The following is a 15,954-nucleotide window of genomic DNA, read 5'->3' on the forward strand; positions in this document are numbered from 1 at the left end:
CTGGTCCTGCCTAATTTGCATCCCATCCTCACAACTTGGCAAGGTAGTGATGAATTGCCGATTGTCTGGTTATGATGATCATGTGATGCAAGGCTCTGCAGTGAGGATTAGGGCGAGCCCAATTCTGCACTTCAATGAGAGTTGCAACGTTGAAGACTCGACACGATAGTGCAACAATTGCATCAACTTGAATTCAATTTGCGATACCTTTGAGTCATGTGACAAACATTTTTGCTCTTATGGCGCAACTCTTTCAAGGTCAATTTCACCCTTGGCACCACTTGGAAAAGGTACCGAAGGCCTTTCAGGGTAGGTTTCGTTGTAGGTAGTAACCTGCCTGAAAGCCCACCTCCACAGGGAGGCCTCCCCTTAGATCCTGTTCGGGACTGTCATAGAGCCTCCAGCGAGGACTCAGAAGAGGAGCGAGGAGGAGTGAAGAGTTGACACAGAGCCTCCAGCGAGGAGCTTATTCAAGCATAGATCCTCTACTCCCGTTGGTGTCACGATGTCGTGTCTCTTGTCATGTCTTGTGTTTGTTGTGATCCAACCTCGCAAGCGGTTCTTCGACCTCGCGAACCGTCTCTCGTTGTGTTTCGTGTTTCGTATGTCGTTCTTCAATCCGTGAACGATTCCTGGACTTCGAAAGACCACAACATGGAACACAGCGAAAACTTTGTATTTGACACTACAAGTATGAGGATACACGAATACAGGACATGGAGAGACAGATCATGAGCGCAGCACTCCAAGAAAACAAGAAACAGATGCGTGAGATGAATGATCTCAAAATTGAGAACGTAAGAGCAATAACATGAACCAAGCCCTCCCGCATCTTTGAACCGATTGGCGATCGTGTGAGCGATGCTGATTTGCCCTTGCCTGCAGGGCCAGATAGCCACAGCACACGTAGAACGCTGTCCCCGGTGCTGTGATCCGGGAGAGGATTTCCGTGTGCGTTCCTTGGAGGCATTATTTCATCGTATCCAGTCCTGCGTTTGCTGCATACATTATACCGCTAAGGTCTAGTTGTCCTGAAGAGGTGTCGAGTCAGAAGCACGTACAATCCTCACCTGTACGGTGGACATAGATAGCCATGTCACGAGTAAGTTGGTCCCGGAAGTTTTGCGTGAGCGCATCCAATGTATCGCTGTACAGTTGGATTGCATTATCTGTTTCAGTGAGAATGGTAGAAGATCTAGTATCTGTCAAGCGCAACAGCTTTTCCAAGACTCACAGAAGCACTTTGTCTGAAAATAATCTCTGATAAAGCAGGCACATTCAAGGGTCTGCTGAGAGATCTGTCCAAGGATACCGTGCATTGATGAAATCTGGCCAAGCGTCTCGTCTCGTATCATGAAACGGTAAACTTGATCCAACTTGTCGACAAGACAATATACTGCATGGTCGCGATCCGATTGGCCGATGACCATCTACGCTGATGACTGCTAAGCGGAAGATAGAAACGAGAGAGGAACCGAACGTACTTTTAATGTGCGAGACAACACGCCCAATGAAATCTTTGCATATGGATGTACCTACGGAACAGGATTAGTTCGGTTCCAACCCGAGGAATGGCCCATATATCCGTGAGCCTCTCCATAACACTGTCAAATATCCTGAGGGGTTGAAGATATGTGTCCTGGCCTTGAGATTCGCTTGTCCATTTTGGGCGGCGGATACTCCAAATCTCACAGGTCCCCAGAGTGGTTTCATAGTGCCGACTGGGGATTAGCACCTTGTCCCACACCAGAGGGAGCATCTGGAACTGCGCAACCACCAGAAGTTAGACAGACAGAGTGGGAACTGAAGAGTGACCTACCCCAACACCCAGAGTCGATGAAACACCTTCACAATCAACCATCCCGGAGCTGCCTGAATCCTTCAAGTTCGAGCGCTTGCGCACGATCTCAGCCTTATCCCAGTAAACGAGCGCTCGCCAGTTTCGCCGGATGTCTGAACACCTGGAGGAAGAACTGGCCTCGAGCCCCTCAATTGATGGCGGCAGGTCACTGACTCAAAGTACCGGCTGCAACTATGGGAAGAAGGATTCAGTCAATGACAATGAAAAGACAGTTCAGTATACAAGATCATGTGATGTGACGCGACGCGACGCCAGAGCTCGGCTCTGGAGGGATGCGAATCAGTCCGTAGATCATCTTGAGAAGGCAGGAGGTACCTCTGACTCCTGAGATCTGAGAGGCTCTTGAGAGGCTTACAGTAGCCAATCAAAAGACGAACAAAACTCCTCCAAAAACATAAAAACTCGATTGTGGACTGAGTGCAGGTGATAGCAGTATCCTGAATGGTCCAAAGTAGCAACATGGCAGTCGCTGCACAGCACAAGATCACCATTAAGGTATTATTGTAAGGTAAAAGACTGAAACCAACACTAAAACGAGTAGTAAGACGGTCACGGGGTCGGACCAAAACTCAAAGTATTCACCCTCATAACTCGACGTGCTTCGACTTTGCTCTCTCATATCTGATAAAGCACTCATGATCGATCAGTACCATGTCTGTCATGTATGACTGTGCTATAGATTGTGTTGGTACATTAATGATCAATTGAGGCACATGTTACTATTTCATTCGTGCATTCTAGCATGCACTGGAAAGGGCTGCATTCAAATTTTCATATGCTGTTGTCCATGTCCCAACAATGCTTCCTGCTGTCTCATACCACAATAATCTCCTCCCTTTGAAAAGGAGCACGGCACAATGATACGGCCCCGCAATTGAGGTCGGTGTTCCTGTTGAACTCCACACCGCCGAAGAGGTGAGATACGAGCCTAACACCAAGACTCACTATCATGCCCATGAGTCACCAAGAAGGCATAGAGTGACAGAGCTGCCAGAATAAAATGATCTCGTATACTTGTGTCCAGGGATCCAAATTGAAGAGGAGCGAATGAAGTTGCTCGCCGTCAGCCATGTCATGCAGATATTAGAAGTTCATATGAACAATGCTAGGGGTACACACCAGCGCTGAGCATAGGAGAATAGATTAACGGCGAACGAGTCGCTACTCATTCGCCCCTGGGTAACTTGCAGGGTCGCTAAAATTAACACCATGACCCTTACCTTCATTCCTTTAAATCTTGCTGTTCCAAGCTTCAGTATGGGAATACCATTCTCACGACAACTGAGGGTACAATAAGTAATGTTAGCGCAAGTTGAAGATAAAAAAATAAAACAAGTACTTGCATTCCAACGTCTCGACTCTTACGACTTCCTCGACTCCAAACTCAATGCCCACCGCCCTTTATACACACCATAGCATGGTTGCATATGCTGTTCGTTCGCCCTTCGATCTGCTACCAAGAGCTACCACAAATTGTGTAGGACGAGGAAGGTAAGGTAGAAGTATCAATGTTTCAAATAAAAATTGTCCTTACTCACACGGCCATCTCGGCCTTCGACATTTTGTCAACATGCACCTATCACCAGCTTTGGCAACGAGCTCGAAACCTGGTAGATGGGTGCTGAAGGCACAAGATGGTGTGCAGGAATGAGAGGGAATCCTGTAGGTGTGGGATGGTGCTTTGAGAGGGACGTGCTGGAGGTCCGAGAGGATGTGCTGGAGGTCCAAGAGGACTCGGATGTGCAGATGTATGAAAGGATGCGCCAGAGGTACAACACCTGCCTGTTACATCACGGGACTCATAGCGAAAACGGTGCTAGTGAACGCTGGGCACCACAGAAGGTATAAAGTAGCGGGAAGGTGCAGTGCTAAATTAGTTGTCCATGACCTTTGCGATCAATGCGAGTCCCCAGGGAGTTCAACTAATGTCTGGGCTCTGTGTTTGTCTCTTGGTTTCTGTGGACTGACAAACTGAACACCCAGCCCAGACGTAGTGAACTGCACTGCACGAGTATCTGAGCGCGGAGCCATAGAAATGAAGGTAGGAAATAACTTGCACATTTCTACTTTTTAATTAAAATACATAGTATGCAAAAATCCACATTGAGGTGGGGGGGTCTTTGGGGCTCAAGAGCAGCGTGAGGTATCCAGGTCCTGGAGGTGAAGCACGCGAGCAGCCCAGCGGGAGGGCAACGAGGTATGATATTATTTTTAGAACAGATCCTAAATTACATTGGAGAATCATGGGCCTTTCAGGCTGGTTTCCCATAACATAGGAACCTGGCCTGAAAGCCTACCTTTTGCCTCCAAAAACTGCTGCCTGAGGTGCGTAAATTTCTGATCTTTTCAGCACCTGAACAACAGCAACAACCCCTTCCCCCTAGGTCAAATTTCCCATACTTTGTATGCACGTGAACATGGGAACTTATCCACATAAGGTAACTTCAAATTTTGTTGTATCGTTAATAGACTTTTGATTGGGCAGCAGTCACGTAACATGTCCGTACAATAATACAAATATGAGGAATAAATTTCGTACTCCAGAATTCATACTGTTTGTGTCCCAATTATTCGCGCCTTTTCACCGTGGATAAAGTCTGATGATATATCTGCAGGACACAAACAGAGGGCACATGGCATCGATCAAAAGGCAGATAACCAGCAAACATAGCCTCTTTAGGTGGTGCACCCAACTTTGCGCGTAAGCATCAGAAGTGCAACTGATGCGGCAGGTATGCTTATTCCGGACAAAGACAATAGGAAGTTGGAAAGCCGCCTGTATGACCACATTGCGGGAAAGTCAGCAAGGTACATGTAATAATGGTCATCAGGAAAGAAAAACCATGCAGGATCATCACTGACTGCGGTAGCACATAGATAACTAGGATCCCCATTACAAGAATTGATAGTAAACAATGTGATGGATGAGAACAGTGAAGACACAAATACCTGGACGGGCATCAAACAAACATACTTATAGCATGGACGGTTTGCTGTCATAGGGATGACATGGGACAAATGTAAGGTTGTTGTGTGAAGACTGCCGGGTGCCAATAAAAATCATATGACCGACCACAAGCTAAGCTGTGACTTGTTTGGCCTAAGGAAAGTAGCAATATTAATGCGATAAAGAAAATTGTTTCAGCAGAGAATGACATCAGGCGTGTTTATCGAGACAATGAGAGACAAAGTGCAGACCTTCATCAAGTTGATAAGCATCCAATTCAACGATGTGCGAACGCTCTGAGTCAAGAGCAAGAATTTAGTGCACCTGAAGTTGTGCCATACCTGACGGGCTGGAATGATCGATATGTTTCGCATCACTTGTCAAACTATTTGTTGGAATTCAGTCGTCAGTCTGCTGAAACGTTGTTTTCCTATCCTTCAGGAACATAGGTAAGCAAATCACATATGCTAGTAGGATCTCAACAGAACTAAAGTTATTTTACTCTTCAACATGCGGTCACGCTTCTCAGATGACCATCTCTCTCTTGGCCTGAACTGCATGGAGGAATTCTCTGCGTCAGGGATCAAATTCATAATCATATTGACCGAGGGGATGAACTAGAAAAATTTAGCTATCTCTAATTCTTCCTAAATACCTACAATAGTGTGACGTCGTAATTACAGATAGTATGCGCTGAAACGCGGATCCTTCTTCAATACACAAAAAAAGATGGAACAAGTATAAATACATGTCCCATACAAAGAAGATATTGGCCATGTTCGTGTCCTTCGAGCAGGCTGAAGGACATGAGACAATGCCACATGTTCCAGGTCAGTGGTTTCCTCCAGCAAACGACATTGAGCACTACGAACTATATTGTGCTTCAATGCTAGCTCTTCTCAAACCATGGCACAATATCATAGAAATCAAAACCTCTCCGATTCGTTCTCGACCACCTTCGACGACGTTGTCGTGCACGCACCAGAAACCATTTCCCGAATCCTTACAAATATTCAATACTTCCACGACTGTTCCAATAAAGCTTACAATTATCGAGAGAAAGAATTGCCTTGCAGTTTCACTTACTATGGACACGGGAGAACGTCTAGATGACGATGCAGACAAAATATTATAATACACATGCCTGGAATGCAGGGCATTGTGATTAGACTGGTAACCAGCCCTTCTATGAGTCAAACCGTCGATAGACGGACTGGTAAAACTGGGTTTGACTGCAAAGCAGCTGCTGTGTGGGGCATGTGCGACGTCTAGTGGGGAAGAGGGTCTGGTACTTCCAGTTTGCAACGTTTCTGGCGCAGTTTCATTGACTACAATGGATGTCTCCACTGGTGGTGTGCTGCTGTTTGAGGCACCGGCATGTGCTTGCCAGTTGCGAGGAGGACGTTGTGCCTTCAACAACTTATCCCTTTTTCCACTGTGGGGGTTAGCGGTGCGCTGCGAGACAATATCAATGTCACTACATGGATGTCGAAAAGTCAGGAAACCTTACATATTTGCCTCGTGTTGCAAAGACGTCCACAAGGGGAGCCCCGAGTGGACAAGGAGTTTGGTCCTGGGAAGCGGAGGAGCGAGAAAAGATACGATCTATCATGTTTTTGATCTTGGGACCTTTGATGTTGCGTGTAGTGCCGGCGCGATTGTTGCCTCCAGTTGGATCAAACTGTCAAAGGATGGTGAGACGTGCATCAAATCTACTGTATCATATGGACTTACATCATCGAAGAATCTATTAGTCGGTATTGGAGCGCGTTTTGGGCGAGACCATGGGTCTGGGATGGGTTTCTGCAGGACTGAAATTAGGGATTGCATAAAACAACGAGCGTGAAAGCAGCGTACATTAAGAATTTTCTGAGTGGACTATATGACAGGTCAGCAGGCGTGAAGTATGATACGATGAGATTATTTGCTCACCTGTTGGAGCTCCTTCCCGGACCCACCGCTGAGAGGAGCTGCCCATGTGCGAACATGTCCGTCCCAACAGCCAGTTGCGATGAGTTTGCTGTCCTCAGAAAATGCCACACACGTGACGGCATCAGGGTGCTCGAGTGGCTCGCCGATGGGTTCGAAAGTAATCAGGTCAAAAAACCGTGTCGTCTTGTCGTATGACGTGGTGCCAAATTTGGTGCCATTGGGAGCAATGGCTAGTGAGGAAAAGTTGCGGTCTGTGTGTGCGTCGAACTGTTTGATGATGTCTCCGGTGGTAGCATTTGATATTTGGATGTCTTTCCAGTTTCCACTGACAAGATGGAGACCATCTGGAGTGAATGCGACTCTGTATGCCCGCCGTTCCATTTTCAGCAACTCTTCTCCACTTGCTGAATTCCAAATGATGATGTGCTCATCTGTGCCTGCTGCTAGTTTCGTCCCATCCGGGGAGTACGACACCGAGTTTGCATCATTGCCCACTTTGAGTGGTCCGAGGACTATTTTTCCTGTCTCCCTCTTCCACACGCATACTGTTTTGTCCCATGATGCACTTGCAAATGTCTTGTTTTCCGGTGCAAATATGATGCCATGAACCTCATCTTCATGGCCCTTAAACGAGACGGGCACTATTTTGAGCTCTCTCTTGTTTGTCACAACTTCCCAGACCAGAATGCTCCCATTCCTGCTTCCACTCACAATCGAACGTCCATCAGAGGATGCCGAGACCATGCGGACTCTGCCATCGTGTCCCAATAAGGGCTCTTCCACTTGTTTCCCTGTGTCCAGATCCCACACCCGAAGACTCTTGTCGGCCGAGCCAGTGACGAGGAGACAGGTACCAAGGATGAAAGCTACTTCTTGCACAGCTTCCTCATGACCCTTGAGTGTCAGTTCAACAGGCTGGGCGGGCGCTTTTGTGGATGCTTTGTGGGTGGTAACCGCCATTCAATCTTGTTCAGTGTCTCGGTAGCAGGAGTACTGAATACTGAGGGAACAGCAATCACTTACATGCGCTATAGTGAGTAGCTGTTAAGTTGAAGTGAGTAGTCGTTAAGTTCAACTTAGCGACTACTCACTATAGCGCATGTAAGTGATTGCTGTTCCCTCAGTATTCAGTACTCTTGCTAACCGAGACACTGAAAGGTATGACCAGATAAGCGGACCCTGGGACCTGATACGCCTGCCGTCCCTTAGAGGCCTTCTAAGGGCTGATGCGACCTTAGATTAACATCTCTGGAATGGGAGATTTTGGTGATGTTGCATCTTATGTAAGATACTGACCCTGAACCCTTTGCTGTAGACACGTGGTGTCCTGCATACAGATCATCTTCAGCGCTTCTTCCAGGAGCTTTCGTCAGCAGGCGCCATGGCCGCTTTTACTGTGTTTCTACCTGTCATGATTTCCCGGCCACGTTCAACTCAGTTCACCTGAGATCTCTTCCTGCATGTATATTGTACTGATAAGTGATAACATGAATGTAATGAATTAATCGCTTGATATTGATTGGCTGTGGTAACAGCACTGTCCAGGTCAGGCTGAGGGAGAATGAGATGTTCGTTCCTGCCAGCATCGTTGGTTCTTGAAAGTGGCAGCTTTGCTCCATTGCATAGTTTCTCCTGAGCACTGCAAGCCAATTTATTCCGCGATTACAAGTCTGATCGCATGCGGACATGGTGTGAGAGATGCTGAACTGGCCCATATACGCGCGAGGCTAAGCATACAAACTGCTATCGATATAGCAGGCGTCGAACTATTTAAAGTATGTTGCAGAGTCTCCGGGTGGGTGGTGAATTATGAGTAGAGCGTCCGATGGAAGAGGCATCCCACCACTGAACAGAGAACGCTGGCTGCGGACCGAGAAGTCTTCAAGTTCAACTTATTCTACGGTCTTAGTCTGGGGAAAGGTTTGTCTTGTATTCACTACGCATTCGATCTCATTAATGTTGTCCAGGCCCATATTTCCGAAGCTGAAGGATGCACTCATCAACAACGTTGTTGTAAGGATGCAGGCTCACCGTGTGTGCACTATCCTCCCAATTTTGTCAGATGAGACTCTCAAGCCTCACTTGTTCTAGGTTATAGAATATTCTGATTGATATTAGTCAATCAAGCAGTGGATATTTGCGCTGAAGTATTTCCTTGACATCGAGCATGTCGTCCAGCTACGGATCTATCACATTGTCCTGCCGACACCATTGGACAATACTCGTTAGTATCTGGACTGAAGGCTACATCTCATTGTTGTATAAGCCACTCGCGTGCATGCAGGATTCGGATCCCTGATGGAGAGTTTGCCTGTGCCCTTCTCCACAGATTGCACTCCGGTATGCCTCACCACGCGCCAGAGGACAAGGTCCACCGTTTGATCACGAGGACCTCATGCACTGGCAGCTCTGAAGATTTCCTCGTAAATGAAACGGTGGGGCAATGGTTCAACTTGGCGAGTGGCGTACTCAGTGGAGCTCTATTGTGAGGTTTTGGTTGTTGGGGGCCGTGTCTCAATGAAATGGGGAGTTAACAGCTCAATGTAGTATTGAGTTTGTGATCGTGTTGGCAGTCACTGAAATTCGTCGGTTATGTAAATACAATGCCAATCCCTCCATCATGCGTTGGCTTATACATTGTCAATTGATTCCTTGAGACGTACAGAATGATCCGATTGGAGTACATCGTATTGTTGGAGAGAAGCGGAGCACCGGAAAGGATCATACAACATCCTACTGGCTACACTAGTGTATTGCGAAAGGGTATCATACAAACCAATACATCGGTCTACCCCCAAAAAATAACTCGAGGGACGCTCAGTATCCTCTCCTCAACCTATCATTTTCTTCCCGCAACCTCTGATTCTCCTCCCTCAGCTTTTTCACCTCCCCACCCCACCCCTACATCTCCTGCCGAAGCCCGCGCCCCATTCGCAGCATATCAACGTGCAGCGCTTTTACGTCTGCGTGGTTCTTGGTCTGCATGTCCGCAATGAGCCCCCGGAAGAGCTCGTACGCACCACTTGCTCCAGATTGCATAGGGAATGTGCCTGAGTTTTGCCGGAGCGGTGATGGAACCCAGGTCTGTTCCACGGGTCGGCGAGGGGAAACTTGCATCGAGAGCTCGCGCTCGTGAGTCACTTGCGCCTCTTCTTCGTCTTCTTCCACGGCGTTTAATTCCTCATACTTGCCAGCATCTTCCGCATCCACATGAACTTCGTTGCCCTTTCCCTTATCCTTACTTCCCCTGGACTTTGCGGTACCGATAGCATTAAGGCCTGTGCTGCCCGTCTCTGTCCTCGTCCTCCCTGCATTTGTTCTTACCTTTGGTTTCTGGGCTTCAACAACTATTTTTGTTGACTGTCTCTTCATGTCGGTCACGGGGGTTACAGGGTCTATGGGTAAATCCGGAGACAAGATTTCTGTGCGTGCGTCCTCGTCTTCATTGGCAGGCGTCTTTGAGCGAGCGCTTTCTCTCGTCTTCGATGAAGAGATCGATATTGTCGACGGGGCGCGCTTTAGCGAAGACCCTTTGGTTCTCGTACCAACAGTTAAATTCGACGACGTCCTTGTAATCTCAGAACGAGTGGATGATCCAAAAGCAACCCTCGTCTCTCTCGTTTTGTCTGTGCGCATCAAAGCCAGTCTAGTGGAGATCGACTCAGCAGGGTGTGCATGGATATCCAAAAGCCTAGACTTTTGGGAAGATGCGGCCCGTGTATTCAATCGCACTGGGATACCACTTGCATCATCAAAGATGTTTTCTCGCGATGTGGACACACTACTGCGTAGTGCACTAGTTACTAGTTTTTGAGAGGCAAGTTAGCGTTCTCTACATGTATACTGCATAAAAGGTAACTCACTAGAACTTTCGGTGCTCCTGCCACCATGCGGTGATATAGGATTCCTCAACGGTGAGAAAGCACCTCAATTTGAGACACGCCTAGTTGGCGTACTGGTCTCGAGAGAATTTTGCTTCTTAGATGTCCCAGAAATGGGTGATTTTATTGATGATATCCCATTCTTTCTCGGTACAGCAGCCGTCACAGGTCGGAGGGGAGAACGAACATTTGAGGCTACTCTGGCACGAGCACGTACAGGAGAGGAGTTTGCTGGTGGATTGGAAATACTAGGTTTAACAGCCGATGCAGTTTGTAATCTTTTCTGCTTTTGTCGTTAGACTGGGAAAGATAGCGAATTGCCAGTGTGTGCCAAAGACACGTACCTGGACAGCGAGACATAGTACTCCTTGTCCGATCTCGCCCACAGAAACTCGTCGTCCATGTATATGGGGATTGGTGCAACGGGCAAAGCATCAGCGTCATCCTCAGATTCGTACATGCGCTGCACCTCATCTTCTTCATCGTCGGATTCAACCATATCCTTGGCTTTGCCTCGCCGCTTCTTAGTGCTTCCCTTTGGCTTCCCCTTCTTCCCCGTCTTGTTTTCATCCCCTTTACCTTGTTGGTGAACTGAACACAACTCCACAGCTGTCCCGGCTCGGAGAAGGACGTCGATCCAGAGCTTTAGCGTTTATTGTCAGCTGAGATACGTGCCCGACGACTCGCTGATAATGACCTTTTGATTTTCCTGAAGACTATTACCTGGGCCCTTAACCTCGACGAACTTGCATTTTCCTGTATCCGCATTCCACATAAAGAGATCTGGACCGCCAGAGCAGCGCCCAGCATAGTCTTCACAAACAATGTGACATATCACAGACAACGCTGTTCCGCCAAGACGCTATGACTGCATCAATTACCGGCCTTCCCATAACGGAATTTACACTCACACGAACTATCTTTACAATCTCACCTTCCTCTACCAGTTCCCAATCTACACCTATGCACCACATCTTGCGTGCTCTATGCTCTGCTTCTACTCGGTTCACAATCTCCTCTCCTTGTCCATCCTCGAGTTCCTTGAGCCTTGTTTCGATGGGATCTCGTCGAGCATGATAGAATGCTTCTTCTGCGATATCCAACGGTGCAGTCTGGAAAGGGGTCTCGAAGGCACCGGGAATGGGGAGGAAGATGATATCCCAGAAGAGGATAGGTAGTGATGATTCTAGTTTCCGAGTGTATGCCGCGGAATTGAGCGATCATAAGGGTGGAAGGCGAGAAAGGCGAAAGATAGACATACCCTTTGAACCCTTGGTCTTCGTACCATTGAAGTGCTAGTGTCTCGACATTCACTTCTAGTCCATCTTGTCCAACCCAGATGAACTTTCCTTTCTCCTCTTTCCGTTCACTTACCTAGGAAGAGGTCAATATTTGGTTTCTCATCCAGAATGCGACAACTTACCTCGGCTTTGATCGATACAGGCGTCGCATCCACTTTTGTCACGCCAGGCTTTTTTGGTGACAAAAATTTAGTAATGTCTCCCGCTTGAGTGATAGAAACTTTTGATTTGGCACTATCATTGATATTCCTCCCCGAACGGTCGAGTTTTAAACTCGCTGCACGGTGGCGCACGCGTACTCCTTCCAAGGAGACTAACACAAGGGGTTGGAGGTTCCATTCGCTCGTATGCCGATCTGCAGGCTCAACTTTGAGCTTTTTTTCAAGAGCTGTCAAGCGGCGGTCAAGTTTGGGACGAAATACTATCCGGTAATTAGTCAGGACGCAACAAACATTAGCATCAGGATCCCAATCCACCAATATGTGTATCATCATCTTTAAGAGCATCGAGGCATGCCAAAAGAGCGTCATCATATCTGACTACATGTTTCTCTAGGATCAGTGCCCAGCGCTCGTACCACCTCCCCCGTCGTCCACGACGCCACCACCTCTGCGCAAGCAGGGACTCGAGAACATTGAGTTCATATTCGTGTTCCCCGAGAATACCGAGCGCATGTGCGCCTTTACAGACGAGACGAGTTAGAACGTGCCCTACAAAAAAGTTAAGCAAGTGGGTGCATGTGGTGGATGGAATATACACACCACTCTCAAACCTCTCTAATCCATAGCCTCTCTCTTTCCCCTCAAGACCACCTTCATTCTTCATCTTTACCAGGGCCTGCCAGTGCGGATACACCTCCTCGAAAATCTCCTTCACTAGTCGCGCCCCACGCACGCGCACGGAGTCTGATTTCTCAGTGTTGCCAGACACACCAGATCTGGATTGTGGCCTGCCCTTGCTACTTGAAGCAGGTGTTGCAAAGGTGTTTGATACAGATGTCTGCACAGTCTTCGTAGAAATTGATGTCTGTGGTGCTCCAGGTGCAGCACTTGGTGTTACTGGTGTCTTGAATCGAAGCTCATCCGCGGCTGGAGTCTTAAATTCCCTCTCAGCTCCCACTGCTGCAAAGTTCCCGGCGAACATGACATCTACAATTTCTTCCTGCTCAAGCGCTTGTTCGTAAGCGAGAAGGGCATCACATGTAGGCCAGATGTCCTTCGTACGTGTGGAGGCTATGTTTGCGTAGGAGCGCTTCTTAAATCATGAGAGTAAGGAGGGGAGAAGAAGAGCTTGGGAGGATTGAGTTCTATATGATAAGTTAGACTGTGGTATAGAGAAACGAAAAGGCACAAGAAGGTGCAGGGGGAGAAGAGACGCACAGCCTGAAGTGTAGTGATTGACACTTCAATGATTAGAAAATGTGATTTTGAGATTTTTGCATATAACAGTGTACACTGTACAGTGCTAGTGTCCGCAACTTTGAAGTTGTGTACAGGAAAGTGTAGTAACTGCAAATTTGAGATTTTTGTGCCTATGATAGGGTGTTGTTTGTAAGTATTTATATAGACGACAATGCGAAAATTCTTCCATTGAAAATGGGTCACATGTGGCTGTTTTTTGGCACTGCTGATATAAGCCAAAATGCGGACCTGAACCAGATCTTTTCTCTTCTTTTCATCTTTGCTATCGCTGTCATTATCTTGTAAGCTGTGTTATGTCAGTATTCAGATACGCAAAAATGCGAAAATTGTGCTATGTTCAAATGGGGCTTTATTTGGCCCTGTTGATATCAGCAAAAATGCGAAATTGAACCTGATCTTTTCTGTGTCTATCATCTGCTCTGTTACTACTGTCACATACAAAGCTCTTATATTCTATGGTTGTTATGCTATATATGATTCAATGATAAGCTGTGGTGTGTTACCTGTGATATAGACAAAAATGCGAAAATTGTAATAATGTGTGGCTTTGTTTGGCACTGCTGACATAAGCAAAAAAAGCGAACTTGAACCAAATCTTTTCTATGTTTGTTCTCTTCTTTTACTGTCACTTACCTGACAAAGTTCTTTCTTTCTTTGATTTGTGTCTAGAATATTATAATTATTTTTCTTGTGCAGTATCACCATGTCTCTATGAGGCTGGTTGGACTTCCCTGTGTTGGTGTCTCTATGAGGCCTGGCCTGGGACCTTGGATGTGGTCTTCTTCTTCCCTTTCTTGTCCAGTATAACTATGTCTCTATGAGGCTGGTTGGACTCCTCCTGGGATGGTGCCTCTATGAGGCCTGTCCTGGGGTATTGTTGGTCTGGCTCTGTCTCCCTGTCCACTGAACTGCGCCTCTATGAGGCTGGTTGGACTCCTCCTGGGATGGTGCCTCTATGAGGCCTGTCCTGGGGTATTGTTGGTATGGCTCTGTCTCCCTGTCCACTGAACTGCGCCTCTATGAGGCTGGTTGGACTCCTCCTGGGATGGTGCCTCTATGAGGCCTGTCCTGGGGTATTGTTGGTCTGGCTCTGTCTCCCTGTCCACTGAACTGCGCCTCTATGAGGCTGGTTGGACTCCTCCTGGGATGGTGCCTCTATGAGGCCTGTCCTGGGGTATTGTTGGTCTGGCTCTGTCTCCCTGTCCACTGAACTGCGCCTCTATGAGGCTGGTTGGACTCCTCCTGGGATGGTGCCTTTATGAGGCCTGTCCTGGGGTATTGTTAGCTTGACTGTGTCTTCCTGTCCACTAGTACTGTGCCTCTATGAGGCTGGTTGGACTCCTCCTGGGATGGTGCCTCTATGAGGCCTGTCCTGGGGTATTGTTGGTCTGGCTCTGTCTCCCTGTCCACTGAACTGCGCCTCTATGAGGCTGGTTGGACTCCTCTTAGGATGGTGCCTCTATGAGGCCTGTCCTGGGGTATTGTTGATCTGGCTCTGTCTTCCTGTCTACTGAACTGCGCCTCTATGAGGCTGGTTGGACTCCTCCTGGGATGGTGCCTCCATGAGGCCTGTCCTGGGGTATTGTTAGCTTGACTGTGTCTTCCTGTCCACTGTACTGTGCCTCTATGAGGCTGGTTGGACTCCTCCTGGGATGGTGCCTCTATGAGGCCTTTTCTGGGGTATGTTGAATGTGATATATCTAATGTTGGGTATTTAAACCATGGCTTTGAATAATTCTCCAGTGGGGTGGCCTGGAGTATCTCATGTTGGGCAATATGGGCAGATATTGGGTGTATGGATGGGTGTTTGAGCTAGAGTTTTGGATATAACACTCCCTTGGGTGATAGCACTGTCAGATAGCATGGTCCCCACAAGATGGCGATCATGTGAATCTTAGGTGGGGTAGCCCGGAGTGTCTGATATTGGGAAAGATGTTTACACTTGGGCTTTGGATATGACACTCCCTTGGGTGATAGCACTGTCAGATAGCATGGTCCCCACAAGATGGCGATCATGTGAATCTTAGGTGGGGTAGCCCGGAGTGTCTGATATTGGGCAAGATGTTTACACTTGGGCTTTGGATATGACACTCCCTTGGGTGATAGCACTGTCAGATAGCATGGTCCCCACAAGATGGCGATCATGTGAATCTTAGGTGGGGTAGCCCGGAGTGTATGATATTGGGAAAGATGTTTACACTTGGGCTTTGGATATGACACTCCCTTGGATGATAGCACTGTCAGATATCATGGTCCCCACAGGTTGGCGATCATGTGAATCTTAGGTGGAGTAGCCAGGAGTGTCTGATATTGGGAAAGATGTTTACACTGGGGTGTACTTGACTACAACCTCTGTATTACTTGAATGCAAATATTTTGGATGGTCCGCAGATATGATAAAACTGAGTGTTGCAGGCCCCAGAGCGCAATCAGGATTTGGGGCGTGTTATCACTGATACCCATCAGAATAAGATATCATGGTCAACACAGGTTGAACATTGACATGTGAATCTTAGGTGGCATAGCCTGGAGTCTATGATATTGGGCAATGTGATTCACTTCATGGAGGCTCTGCACTCAGAGAATTTGAGTGCAAAACATCATGTAGATT

The 15,954-nt window shown here is 47.5% G+C and overlaps 2 protein-coding genes across 2 annotated transcripts; both read right to left on the bottom strand.

The window, feature by feature from the left end:
* Positions 1-969: 969 nt before the first annotated feature.
* F5147DRAFT_658575 (uncharacterized protein) lies at positions 970-2,498 on the bottom strand (the record flags this gene model as incomplete). Its single annotated transcript, XM_041434460.1, has 9 exons — positions 970-1,031; positions 1,071-1,169; positions 1,235-1,430; positions 1,485-1,535; positions 1,565-1,765; positions 1,820-1,953; positions 2,015-2,032; positions 2,217-2,330; positions 2,444-2,498. 9 exons carry the CDS (start codon positions 2,496-2,498, stop codon positions 970-972), a joined length of 930 nt encoding a protein of 309 aa, XP_041285676.1.
* A 7,143-nt stretch (positions 2,499-9,641) lies between these two features.
* On the bottom strand, positions 9,642-13,065 carry F5147DRAFT_780837 (uncharacterized protein; the record flags this gene model as incomplete). The annotated part of the gene is made up of 9 exons (XM_041442524.1): positions 9,642-10,536; positions 10,966-11,264; positions 11,319-11,483; positions 11,533-11,807; positions 11,883-11,898; positions 11,957-11,995; positions 12,045-12,343; positions 12,399-12,632; positions 12,684-13,065. The coding sequence occupies 9 exons, from the start codon at positions 13,063-13,065 to the stop codon at positions 9,642-9,644; spliced, it is 2,604 nt and encodes an 867-aa protein (XP_041285677.1).
* Positions 13,066-15,954: the final 2,889 nt, after the last annotated feature.

This window comes from Suillus discolor (assembly GCF_016758755.1).
Source record: "Suillus discolor strain FC423 chromosome Unknown F5147scaffold_117, whole genome shotgun sequence".
Lineage (NCBI taxonomy): Eukaryota > Fungi > Basidiomycota > Agaricomycetes > Boletales > Suillaceae > Suillus > Suillus discolor.